Source organism: Mastigoproctus giganteus, chromosome 4, assembly GCF_048544385.1.
Source record: "Mastigoproctus giganteus isolate SK-2022 chromosome 4, ASM4854438v1, whole genome shotgun sequence".
In the NCBI taxonomy this organism is placed as follows: Eukaryota; Metazoa; Arthropoda; class Arachnida; order Uropygi; family Thelyphonidae; genus Mastigoproctus; species Mastigoproctus giganteus.
This window is the reverse complement of record NC_143578.1, coordinates 192,656,819-192,670,151: the sequence shown is the minus strand read 5'-3', so window position 1 is coordinate 192,670,151 and position 13,333 is coordinate 192,656,819. Positions and strand designations below refer to the sequence as shown.

The following is a 13,333-nucleotide window of genomic DNA, read 5'->3' as shown; positions in this document are numbered from 1 at the left end:
CAGTCACTGAAGCATGCGGATTTTCAATTTTTGTTTCTTTTAAGTTTTGCTTGCAGATTACACCCAAATGCAGGCACAAAAAACCATGTCTGTCTGCCTGCTTGCCTTCCACCCCCCCCTCTAAGAAAAAGACAGTTCTAGTGTGAGTATATGTACAGTTTATCTGCATATTTATTACATATTGTTTGTTTCTTCCTTGTTTTTCTTAACACTGTATTATAATGTTTAAGTGTAAGATAAGGAAATGTCTGAGTAGTCGTAGTAGTGGCATGTGATGCAGGAAAGCAAGTGTATGAGCTTATGCAGCATCAGCCAAAAAAAAAAAAAAAAAAAAATCACACCATTCCCTCCAAATGCCCGTCTAGTTCCTCCTTAAATTTATTCAACCTATCAACTTCCACAACGACAGATGGAAGTTGGTTCCAGCAATTAACCACCCGCTGGCTAAAGGTAAATTTCTCACATCTATTCTACATTTGTCTTTTCTTAATTTGAATTTATGCCCCCTTAGGTTCGTAATCTGAACAAGTGGAAGGATCCCATCAGAATTCAGCGTGCTCAACCCATTCAAGGCCTTATAGACCTCAATCAGATCACCGCGCAGGTGCCTAGTCTCCAGCCACTGCAATTTGCAGAACTTAAGCCTCTCTTGGTAAGAGAATCCCTTCATTCCCCTCACCAATCGTGTTGCTCTTCTCTGTACACGCTCAAGCAAATCTACATCCTTCCTAAAATGAGGCCTCCAGACCTGTACGCAGTACTCAAGGCGTGGCCTGACCATTGCCTTATACAGAGGGACAATCACCTCCTTTTCCCTGCTAGCAAAATTCTTATATATCATTGACAAAACCCCATGACCCGCCCTAGCAGCCTGTCTGCACTGCTCAGAAAACTTCATATCTGACTGCACAATTACTCCCAGGTCTTTTTCATTTTCTACCACCTTAGGTGTAGTACCACACAGTTGGTACGTTTCTCTCGGCTTACTTCTACCCATATGCAGTACTTTGCATTTGTCGAGATTAAACTTCAGTTGCCACTTCTTAGCCCATCTGCCCAAATTATCTAGATCCTGTTCCATTACAATAACCCTGACAATTTTTGCTCTGTGTGTGTGTGTGTGTGTGTGTGTGTGTGTGTGTGTGTGTGTGTGTGTGTGTGTGTGTGTGTGTGTGTGTGTGTAGTTTACAACCAAAACTTAGAGGAAGAAAATCTACAGTATTACCAAATATGCATATTCTTTGTACTTCTGTTGCAAGATTGGTGATCAGGAATAAACTTGTGCTCCAAATGTGCTACATTACCTGCATCACAAATCTGAGGAAGTGGCTAACTGTAAAAATTAAAAGAATGCCTTTTGCTGTTCCTGTGGTGTGGTAAGAACTGTGCAACCACATTGATAATTGCTATTTCTGAGATATCAAAAAAAAGGGAAGCACAGCATCAAATATCCTAACCTTAAATCTGTAATAAGCTTGTTCCACATAATGAAGACTTCCTGATACCAGATCACCCAAAATTATGGGATAAAGGAAGTAGCAATGAATATAATGGGTGTTATTGTGTTTGTAGACACTGCTGGACCATCTACTTCAACAGATTTGGATTACCATCTAGAAAATTACCACACTTAATTAAGCAATAAGAGTTGAATTACTTAGTTCGTGATTTAAACTTATCTAAAGAGCAAGCGAACTCCTTGGTTCTAGATTACAGCAGTGGAAATTACTTTGAATAGGAGCTAAAATTACAGTATACTGAAAATGCCACAGAGTGTTTTCAAAATTTTGTTCTGGGAGACATATGTTTCTGTAAAGGTTATTAATAGTCTCTTGAACAAACTGGACTTTGAACATGATCCTAATGAATGGCATATATTTATAGATGCCTCAAAATTAAGTTTAAAAGCAGTTTTGCTGTACAGTGGAAATGCATTCTCTTTAGTTCCTCTACTTCATGCTGTTGACTTGAAAGAAACTTGAAAGCATGTCTGTTCAAGATCTTGAGTACCATAAAGTACCATGACTTTGCCTGGAATATCTGTGGTAATTGAATTACTCACTGGTATATAGGGAGGTTTCACAGTGTTATAAAGATATGGGCTGCTGAGTGTCTCTGAAAATTCGTTTTCTTCATTCCCATCTCAGTTTTGCCCTCAAAATTTGGGAGATGTGATTAAGAAATTAAGAAGGCAGAATATACTTTCAACAGGACGTATCCGTGATGAAAAAGCACTATGAGGGCTGCTGGGATACTGCCACGATGGTAGATTACTGCTGTTTTTTTTTAAAGGGGAAATCAAAATCGACTATAAGAAAAACTCTTGAGTGGCAAATGCTTCTAAGGAAATAAAGGTATGTAGTACATTATGTGTTTGATTACAGTATTTTAAAATGAAGGATAAGGTTCAGTTTTAAGAGAGCACATGTATTGTGTGATATTTGAAATTGGTTGTTCATTAAGTTAGTAAAATTTTAATATACAGTAGACTCTTGATTTTCCGGGATAGACGGGGGAAAAAAAAATTTCCGGATAATCGATTTCCCAGTTAATCCAAAAATACAGTAAGTCCCCGGCATACTTAAGAGATATGTTATAGGACTTCTTACGTAAGTCGAGTTTTACATAACTCGGGAATGACTAATAAAATGCTACTATATGCCTGATTGGCCAAAATTACAAAAACTACATGATATCCTCAGAAGGATTAAGAAAAATAGTTATACAAATTTTGTATATTTTTAATTAGTTCAATTAAAAACTTTATCTGGGGACAGTGGTGATGTAGCCAGAGTGGCACATAAGAAAACATAAAAGGAACAAAAAAACGCATGTTATTGTACTGTAAAAACTGATATGTATTTCGTAGCTCTAGTTATTATAGTTGACTTCATTGGTGCCGACGCTTCACTGTTTCTTATATTCTGTCTTTCTCCTTTATTGTGTTCACCGTTGCCATGGACAAATCCGAATTCCGCATGATACTTGTTAATGTTTGGCCATTTTCATACATCCTTATTATTTTAATTTTCTGATCCAAATCGATCGCTTTCCTTTTCTGGATAGATTTACTAGTACCTCTGTCGCTTATTTTCTTAGTCAGCACCATGATAACAGTCAAAATTAAATTTTCTGAAAAGAGCTTCACAGGGTTAAGCTGAAAACTCACTATTATCACCCCATGTGAGCTCACATTTTACTAAAGCTCATTTCTGGAGGTCACTGCCATAAAACAAAAACAATTTGCAGTTTCTGGTTTATTGGGCTTTTCTGTTAGCACAGTCTATTATAAACAGGTAGTAAACCCGATCTTATTGCATTTGCAATAATACAAATAGCTGGAATTCTATGGGTTTTTACGTTATTATGGTGAAGTGTGTGTTCCCTTCACTGAAATCTTCATTAATTTAAAAAATATATATATAAATAACGTAAGTCTGTAAGGCTATATATATAAATAGCGTAAGTCGGGAACTACTGTATCGAAAAATGTTCAGCAACCTACGTAAAAAGTATGGCAATAGATAAAAATCGAAAAAACTTACCACACACTACTCTTGTGTCCAGTATGATGCTTCCCTTTATTTTTTACGATGTCGCATATGGTTTGGACACCAACATTATAATGGTTCATTAGAGATTTAACAGATGCACCGTTTTCAAACTTTTGAATAATTTCAAGTTTTTGTTTAATTGAAAGCACAACTCTTGCATTTGCCCATCATTTTCGTGATTTCTAAACAAAAAAAAAAAATAAATATATATATATACAGCGTGTCTCAAAAATACACTGCATAACTTCAGGAATGAGTTCCTCTTATGTTGACAAAAATATTTTATATCAACATGGTTCCGGAAATGCTTGGTTCCCGAGTTATTAACTGGAATGTCTTTTCTCCCGCAGGTGATTTCCTTCATCACAAGGTACTGACAGAATCTGGTGGTTTTCCATTCCGACCATGTACTGAAATCAGGAGCAAGCGGATATGCACTTTATGTACGGTTTGATGGATGGCAATGCTCTGGAGGCTTGTCGTTTGTACCACGAAAGGTTCACAGAATGAAGATGTCCAGACAGGAAAACGGTTGAAGGTATCCATCACCACCTTTGTGAACATGGGACCTTTACACCTCATGCTGCCGACAGAGGACGACCAATATCTACAACTCCTGAAATAGAGGGGGATATTTTGGATGTTATGCATGCCACTCCTGGAATCAGCACACACAGAATTGCAATGCAACTGGCTATTCAACGTTCAACTATTTGGAGAGTGTTGCAAGAACACCAACTGTATCCTTACCATCTGCAACGGGTACAGGCCTTGTCACCAGCAGATTACCCTGCACGAGTAATGTTCTGCCAGTGGTATTCAAGCCTGTATTCAGGCAGAAGGCGAACATTTTGAACAATTACTATAAGGTGATGTGAACAGTTAAGTGTCATAGACAGACCTTCAAAACTCAGAAACCAAGCATTTCCGGAACTATGTTGATATAAAATATTTTTATTGTCTACATATGAGGAACTTATTCCTGAAGTTATGCCATGTATTTTTGAAACACCTTGTATTAACTATACAGGGTGCTTCATAAAAAAAAAAATCTGACATCCCTGACAAGTAACGAAACAAAATTTGTCCTTTTGCGGTGTGACAAAACAATCAACGCGACGCACTAAAACAAACTAAACATTTGGTCTCTTTTTTTTTTTTTTTTGAGCGGTGGGTGTGAAGGCCGATCGGGCTAGCCGGGTGGGTAAAGTGCCTGCCTGGCAACCCAAAGGTCGCGGGTTCGATTCCCGCCTCGGGCTTGGATCAAAGTACTACAAAAACCTTGGGAGGTGCATTATGGCCACAGAAGCCTATGCGCCAACAACTACAAAAAAAAAAAAAAAAAAAAAAGCGGGTGTGAAGACAGCAGGAGTTGCAAGATAATAGGTACACTAATCTCCCAATGACAACTTATAACGCCACTTATTTACGACTTACAAAACATCTGTTTATACCTATTCTAGTTATTACTTGAATTTTATGATTTCTGGTTGGTTTTTTTTTTTTTTTTTTTGTGGAGTCTTTAAATGTCCTGGTTAATCTGATCCTGGTAAATTGAGTCTGTTGTATATTTCAAGATGTGATAGTGACATGATTTTAATATTTTTGGAATCAGTGGATCAGTTTCATTTAGAAGCTGCAACTTCTGCTCCAGAAGCTTTTTTTGTTGTTATTGTTGGGCAGCGTCATTATAGCTTATCAGCACACTAACAGTGGGTACAAGCACTACTTCAGTTTTGTGTTTCAAAAGTTAGATATGTGAGTGAAATATTTACAAATTTCGAATTAGAATTCTAAAGAAACATAATAATGTGAGTTTTACTATAGGCTGTATATATTCTTTTTCAGAAAAGGAAAGTCAGAATATCACCTTTTGTATGCAAATAGACTGTTATTAAATATCATTATCATTAATGCAGCTGTTCACAAGCAGAAAAAAAAGTACCATCCTACGATGTAATTTAGTGAAGAATTTGTAAATTCAGAGAACTATAACATTTACAATACATTGAACAAATCACATGAAAGCCTGATGCTGCTGCTATCAAAAATAAGAAAGTAAACACATATTCTCCTTACACAGCCCTTGCATCTAGCATAATGAATACAGCTCTTGCCCTTTCACACTGTATGGAAAAGGTCTCACTAGATGGAGAAGTTTTATGGCCATTTGTAAATTCAGAGAACTATAACATTTACAATACATTGAACAAATCACATGAAAGCCTGATGCTGCTGCTATCAAAAATAAGAAAGTAAACACATATTCTCCTTACACAGCCCTTGCATCTAGCATAATGAATACAGCTCTTGCCCTTTCACACTGTATGGAAAAGGTCTCACTAGATGGAGAAGTTTTATGGCCATTTTATCCCTTTCATGAATGTGTGTGGGGGGGGGGTTTGTCTGTAGTCAGTTTTTCAGAGGGATGATGGGCTCTGTGGAATGAGTTTCTTCATTAAATTTTGTAAAAACAAATTTTGTACCTAAATGCTTTTAAATATTAATTTCTTCTTATTTTGATTCAATTGCCCAGCATTAGAACAAAACTGTCAGAATGAAACCAGAATTTTTTTTTTTTTTTTTTTTTTTTAATTGAAAATTCACTTAAAAATTGTATTGTAACCCATCATTACGTATTGTGTACCACTTAATTTGATTTCAACTTCACAATTCAAATTCCAGAGAATGTCTTCAATTTCAACTTTTGTAAACCAAAATCAGAGGCAAAAATGATGACAGGTGCCAATGCTTTCCTCTAATTTTTAAAGCTATTTTTGTACTGTCATTATTAAGACTGCATCTACTATTAGTTGAAAACACAGATAAGAGATGGTAGCATATACTGGAAAAATTACAATACACTTTGTGTTGAAATGGCAGTTAGTTGGCTCAAGTGAGTTGATTTGCAGATGAAACCCCAAAATCAGGGTTTCATCTGCAAATTAGGTGAGCTATGCAAGAATACATGCAATCTACAGATAAAATTCATGGATGCCTTATGCCTTAGTTACCTTGCCACAATCAACAGTGCTAAACGTGGGCAGAGCTGCCTAATGCCAGTTTTTTATACCCACATTGTTAAAAAAAACATGAGTACTTACTTATTTGAAAAATATAAAAAATGATAAAATAATAAACAAAATTAACAAATTCAGAAGAAAGAGAAGCAACTTTCCGATACCAAATGTTGAGTGACTGGCTCAGTGCACTGTGTTTCACGCATCTGTCCTCTGGCATCTTAGCACTCAAGATTTTCATGTTTTGGATTTGTTTCTCATGCCCAATATTGACATTAGAACTATTGTTATTGGACATGAGAAAATCAACATAAATGCACCACGCTCCTTCATTTAGCTAGGTTAAGGCAACTATATGGGGTGCCATTATTGTATTCAACCTTTTTGAATGTGATTAAAACAGGAATATAGTAGTTACAGCAGAATTACTGCATTATAATTGAGGCTTGACTAGTTTGTGGATTACATTAACTCTGCAATCAGAATATTTGGTTTCAACAAGATAGAGCCACTTTCCACACAGCTAGAGTTTCTGTAAAATCAAATCTGTCTTTACAAATAATTCAGCCCAAGTAATGTACAATTGCAGAGATCAATGTTTCATTGTGGACTGGCACGAAATAAAACTTCAAGTACCCACCTTTCAATATTTGACTTTTGCTTATGACTACATTAGGTCTAACTGGTGCAATTTAAAAACTAAATGCATACATACTTTCTGCTCCACCATATATAAGAAATGTTTCACCTTTCTAAAAGGAGTTAATTTATATCACATCATCAAAGAAAGAAACCCAACCAACAGCATAGCACCTTTAACAAAGCACAAATGTGGTTAACAAAGGAACCATCAAAATTTTTTTTCCCTTTAACAGCTTAGATGAAATGCATTCCATCATATGAACTATTGCATTATGGCCATTGTAGTCCATGAACCAAAAAACTACAATATAACCACCTAGCATTTAACTAATGCTGAAAATTACAAGTAACAACACAGACATCAGAGGGCATGCCATTTACAATACTGAACATTACTTTTTCCTTCTAGTGTTTCAGTGTATATCTGAAAACAAAAGCTCTTATTTTGAAATTTTTATCATCAGTTTATAATAAGAAATCTGTGTTGCCTATTAATAAGTTAATTATTTTATAGGTTTGCTTTTATTATTGAAAATAAAACACATTCAACTTCAAATGTAAATTGATAACTCTTATTTTACATGTTGATATATTTTAAGTTTGTAACAGCTATAAAGAGAAAAATTTGTTTTACATATCTATTTTATTTTATTTTATAAATTGTTATTAATATCAATTTAATGACTTTGCAGAACACGTATGCTCTATTATTGGATCTATGTTAAAAAATTGCAAAGGCACTCAGAGACAGAGGTTGTTAAATAAATTTACAGAAAATGATCATGAGAAGGTTTGTATTAATTAAAATGTTCTATTAGTTGTGTCCTTGAGATCAATGTTAATATTTATTGAGGGAAGGTGCATTAAAATACAAGAAAAGCAGGTTAGTCTTTACAATCTGGTACCCCTTCCGACTGATTATTGCAAGCAGCAGTGATTGATATGCCTGACCCGCTATGGTTAGTCTTAGGGTGTTTATCCCCTCCCCCTTGCTGCCAATTTGAACTCATTTTCTGATTTTAAAACAGTGGCAGGGGAGAGGGGGGGCATAAACACCCTAAGGCTAACTTTAATTAGAAACATTTTATTTATGTGACCTGGACTACAAAAAGGTGGTTAACGTGCAAAAAGAAATTTTCGAGTAAACAGCGATTAAAGTAAACACGAATCTGTGTGAGGTGGACATCTCTCTCTCTCTCTCTCTCTCTGGTGGGCCTCTGCTTTATTTTATGACATTTACATTTGTCTCTTGTTCCTGCGCCTTCAGTACATGCAGTCGCCAGGCAAGCAGCTGTTTTCTCACCATTCTTTCTCACTCGCGAAGGCAGCAGGTGTTTGAACAGGTTGTGCAGTTTATTGAAGCTACAGCTGCATGCCTGGCCATTCCACTACCAGGAAGACTGCCCAATTTTAAAGATTATTGTGTTATGAAATTGCCATCTTCAGAGAATAAATCATCCATCTACAGGCTCCACATTTCCGCACTTAATGCTAATGAACCAAAATTGAGTAGCAGGTCTTTTAGAAGAATTTGGACAAAATGCATCCCTTATGTGACAGTCATGAAACCAGCTGCTGATCTGTGTTGTGTTTGTAGAAGTAATTCTCTGTCTATTTTTCAAGCCAAAAACTGTAAGGATGAAGAGCAAGAACTGAAGCTGAACAGTGGACGACCTCCAGAAAGGCAGAAATCAGAGATTGTATTACCAAACCTGATGTGGCAACTTAAATGATATGACTAAGGTAATATCTTTTAATTTTGCTCAAACAGTACATTATCCAACAAGTCCTCAGCAATCAGTTTCTGCTTATTTCAGGTGCACATGAAAATGTGCACTTGAAATAAGCAGATTTGGTATACCTAATGAAAAAGAAATGTATTTGGTATAACTAATGAAAAAGAAATGTATTTTTGGTATAACTAATGAAAAAGAAAAAATTCAGTTCAACTACTTGATTGATGAGGAGCAAGACATAGAGAAAAGTCCAAATTGTGTAGTGGGTTTGCTGCAACACTACCTGGAAACTTCTCAAGAAGCTGAGACCCTTGTCCTATTTGCAGACAACTGTGTGGGACAGAATAAAAATAATACAATTCTTCAATATCTAATGTGGTGAGTGGCAAAGGGACTGCAGCAGTGTATTCTCTTCAATTTTCTCCTAACTGGTCATACTAAGTTTAGTCTTGATCGGATGTTTGGAACCTTTAAAGAAAAGTATGCTGTCAGTAATATTGATACCCACAATGACTTGATAAATTGTTGGTCATAATAAAGCTGTCTCTACCAAACAAGTGACTGTATGAATGGGATGTATACTTGAAGAAATTTTTCAAACAGTTAGCTGGGATTACTGGGATTAATATACCATCACTTCATGATTTGCCCTAGTGAAGGCAAGGAAATTTGCTGATAGTAAGGACATTGATGAGTTCACTCTTTTATTAAAACAGTTGGATGGGTAGATGTCAGAGGTACTTGTATAACAACATCAGAAGCCTAGTAACAGATTCTTCCAAAACAGATTAAGTGGCCCACAACCGAATAAAGAATTGACAAAGAGGAAGAGGGGTGAGTGTGTGCTATTTTTTCTTAAACTTGATAATTTTGTATGAGTATTTCTGTATGTCTACCTTTTTTTTTTTTTTTACAGGAGCAATATGGCCTTAGTTGCTAATGCTCCTAAAAACCAAATAACAACAACAACAACAACCTTTTTTTACAGTAAAAATTAAGTATGTTCAATTACGTCAGTTAGGTGGCAACGAACATGTAGAAGATGCCTGGTTGGTGTGAAGAGGAAAAGACAAACCCTCCAGCATATGACAGCATGATGAAACAAATGGCCCTCAGTCCCTAGCGGCTTTTATGGCAGCGAGAGGATCAGAGTGGAAGCAGAGGGTGCTAAGAATCTCTGGGTACGACAAGGCTGCCATGCATGGAAACTGAACTTGGCCTGTTACAACGTTAGATCACTCATCAGTGAAGACAGGATATTAGAGCTGGAAAAGGAACTAAAAAATGTGAATTGGGATATCATCGGTTCGGCTGAAACAAGAAGAAGAAATTAATAACTTATAAGTTTATCAAGTGGAAATCTGCTGTACACCAATGGAAACAGTGAAAGGAGCAAAGGTGGAGTTGGGTTTCTGGTCCATAAAGATATAAAAAACAACATTTTGGAATTCAAAAGTACATCACCAAGGGTACAAGCTAAAGGTTATAATGATTTATGCACCAACATCGAGCCATGATGATGAAGAGGTTGAAGAAATGTACACCGAAATTGAGTCTTCTGGGTGAGCAGAAAACCCACTACACTATTATTATGGGGGACTTCAATGCTAAGGTTGGAAAAAGACAAAACAGCGCAGAAAGGGGAACTATAAGAAATTTTGGAATTGGTGAAAGAAATGAAAGAGGTGAAAGGCTTGTGGAATTTGCAGAATCTCAATGATTGTCAGTAATGAACACTTTTTTCAAGAAAAGGGTGAACAGAAAGTGGACATGGAAGAGTCCAAATGGATTAACAACTAATGAAATCGACTTCATCCTCACTAACAGAAGATATATCGTGAATGATGTTACCGTCCTGAATAAGGTAAATGTTGGAAGTGATCACAGAATGGTAAGATGCACACTTGATATAGATGTAGAAAAGGAAAAAAACTGACTCGAGTAAATGATACGAAGGTCTTTGAGATAACAGAAGAGGAGAAAGAGCAGTATGTACTGGAACTTAAGAACAAGTTAGAGCTTCTGCAGACTGCTCAGGACCAAGATACCGACGAGGAATATTACAACTTTCTGAAAGTGATAAAGCCCAAGAAACCTCTAGGGAAAAAGAAATCCAAAGAAGAAAAAATTAGTCAAGAAACACTTGTTATGATGAACCGAAGGTGACAAATGAAGAGCAAGATAAACACTGACAAGGAGAAAATTGAATATACTGAGTTATGCAAAGCCATTAGAAAGAGACTCAGAGAGGACATAAGAAGATTTAACACAAGAAAAGTAGAACAAGCATTAAGGGAAAACAAAGGATTTAAATCAGCAGCCATGAGCAGTAATACAGAAAGACAAATGTGAAACTGAAGAAAAGCGATGGTGTACTTATAAATAGCAGAGAAGGCATAATTCAAATAGCAGAAGACTACTATAGAGAATTATACAAGGAGTGAGAGAATGATGCCAGCAGTGGGGAAGATGGATCGCAGATTAGCAACACATACGACATACCCGATATCCTTCCTGATGAGGTAGAACATGCATCGAAGAAAACGAAGAATCAGAAAGGCCGGGGGAAGATGAAGTTACTGCAGAGTTAAAATTGGGAGGAAGAGACATGACACAAAAACTGGCAAGGCTCTTCACAAAATGCATTTGAAAAGGTGTGACCTAAGCAGTGGAATAATGCAATCATAGTTTTGCTGCATAAGAAAGGAGATAAATTATAGACCAATTAGCTTATCATCCCACATCTACAAGTTGTTCACAAGGGTCATTACTAACAGATTAGAAAGAATACTTGATGAGAATCAACCGAAAGAGCAAGCTGGCTTTAGGACAGGATTCTTAACTATGGATCACCTTCACGTAATATCACAGCTAATGGAGAAAGCAAATGGATATAAAACACCATTATGCTTGGCATTCGTGGATTATGAAAAGGCATTTGACTCCATACAGCATAAGGCAATGTTTCGGGCACTGGAAAGACAAGGCATAGATACCCCATATATTATTATTTTGAAGAAAATATATGAGAACGCTACCTACCTTTATTAGACTAGACAAAGACATTAGCAAATTTAAAATCGAGAAAGGAGTTTGACAAGGAGACACTATCTCCGAAGCTGTTTACTGCTGCCCTTGAGGAAGCTTTCAGAAGATTAGACTGGTCACAGAAAGGAGTCAATGTGAATGGAGAATACCTAAACCATTCACGATTTGCAAATAGCATTGTAATCATAAGCCATGATTCCAAAGAATTAGAGGAAAATCTTAATCAGTTATGCACAGTTAGTAAGGATTTTGGACTAAAGATGAATATGGCTAAAACAAAAGTAATGATGAACAAGTATGCCACAGAAAGGGACATAATGATTGAAGGAGCAGTAATGGAAAAGGTGGAGTCATATACTTATCTGGGACAAGTTATTAGCTGTAATAATGATAAATGGCTGGAAGTCAAGAGAAGAATAAATTTTGGATGGATATAGCATTCAGTAAATATAATCATATACTTGAAGAGCAATATCCCAGTTTGTCTGAAACATAAAATAATGAACCAATGTATACTCCCACCATGACTTATGGAAGTGAAACTTGGGCACTCACCAAAAGAATGGAAGAGAAGCTGATAACTACAGTGAAGAATGGAACAAATCATATTGGGAATCAATGTTAGATAAGAAGATTAACACATGGATTAGGCAGCAAACTCAAGTAAAGGACATTCTTATCAAAACTAATGAACTAAAATGGTTTTGGGCAGGACACATAGCTCAAAGACATGATGATAGATGGACTATGAAAATAACAGAATGGTACTCAAGAGGAACTAGAAGAAAACCTGGAAGACAACGGTGGAGATGGATAGATGAAATTCATGAGTTTGTGGGTAGTAAATGGATGGCCATTGCACAAAACAGAAGGAACTGGAAAGTTGCTGGAGAGGCGTTCTTTCTGCAGTGGCTGGATGAAAATGGCTGATGATGTTCAATTTTTCATTTCTTAAGTTTTCCAGTTTTTATTCCCCATCATTAGGTACAAATTGTGAAGAACCAAATTGAGCTAGACCTGGAATTGGTTTCATTGGAAAGAATGTACTTTTTTCTACAAAAATCACCTAAAACCTCATAATCGATACCTTGACACATTAACCACTTTTTCGTAGTCCAAGTCACTTATGTAAAAACATTTTTATTTTAATTATTACTAAATGTCTGAATAATGTTACTTGTACTATATATGGTTATCAGTAAATCCAGAACAATAAATGTTCATTGATTAAAATTTGGCTAGGAATTGAAGAGCACTCAGCAACCATGTATCACTCAGTCTTTGTTTACAACTCACTGTATACGGTTGTACTTTTATCTCTTGTTTTTTATTT

At 36.2% G+C, this 13,333-nt stretch overlaps 1 protein-coding gene across 1 annotated transcript in view; it reads left to right on the top strand.

Moving 5' to 3' along the window:
• LOC150087289 (beta-catenin-like protein 1) overlaps nt 1-13,333 on the top strand; it is a 233,417-nt gene that overhangs the window by 180,070 nt on the left and 40,014 nt on the right. Inside the window, exon 13 of the mRNA XM_090371950.1 lies at nt 7,909-8,006. Coding sequence (XP_090228076.1) covers nt 7,909-8,006 — 98 coding nt within the window. The remainder of the gene's footprint in view (nt 1-7,908; nt 8,007-13,333) is intronic.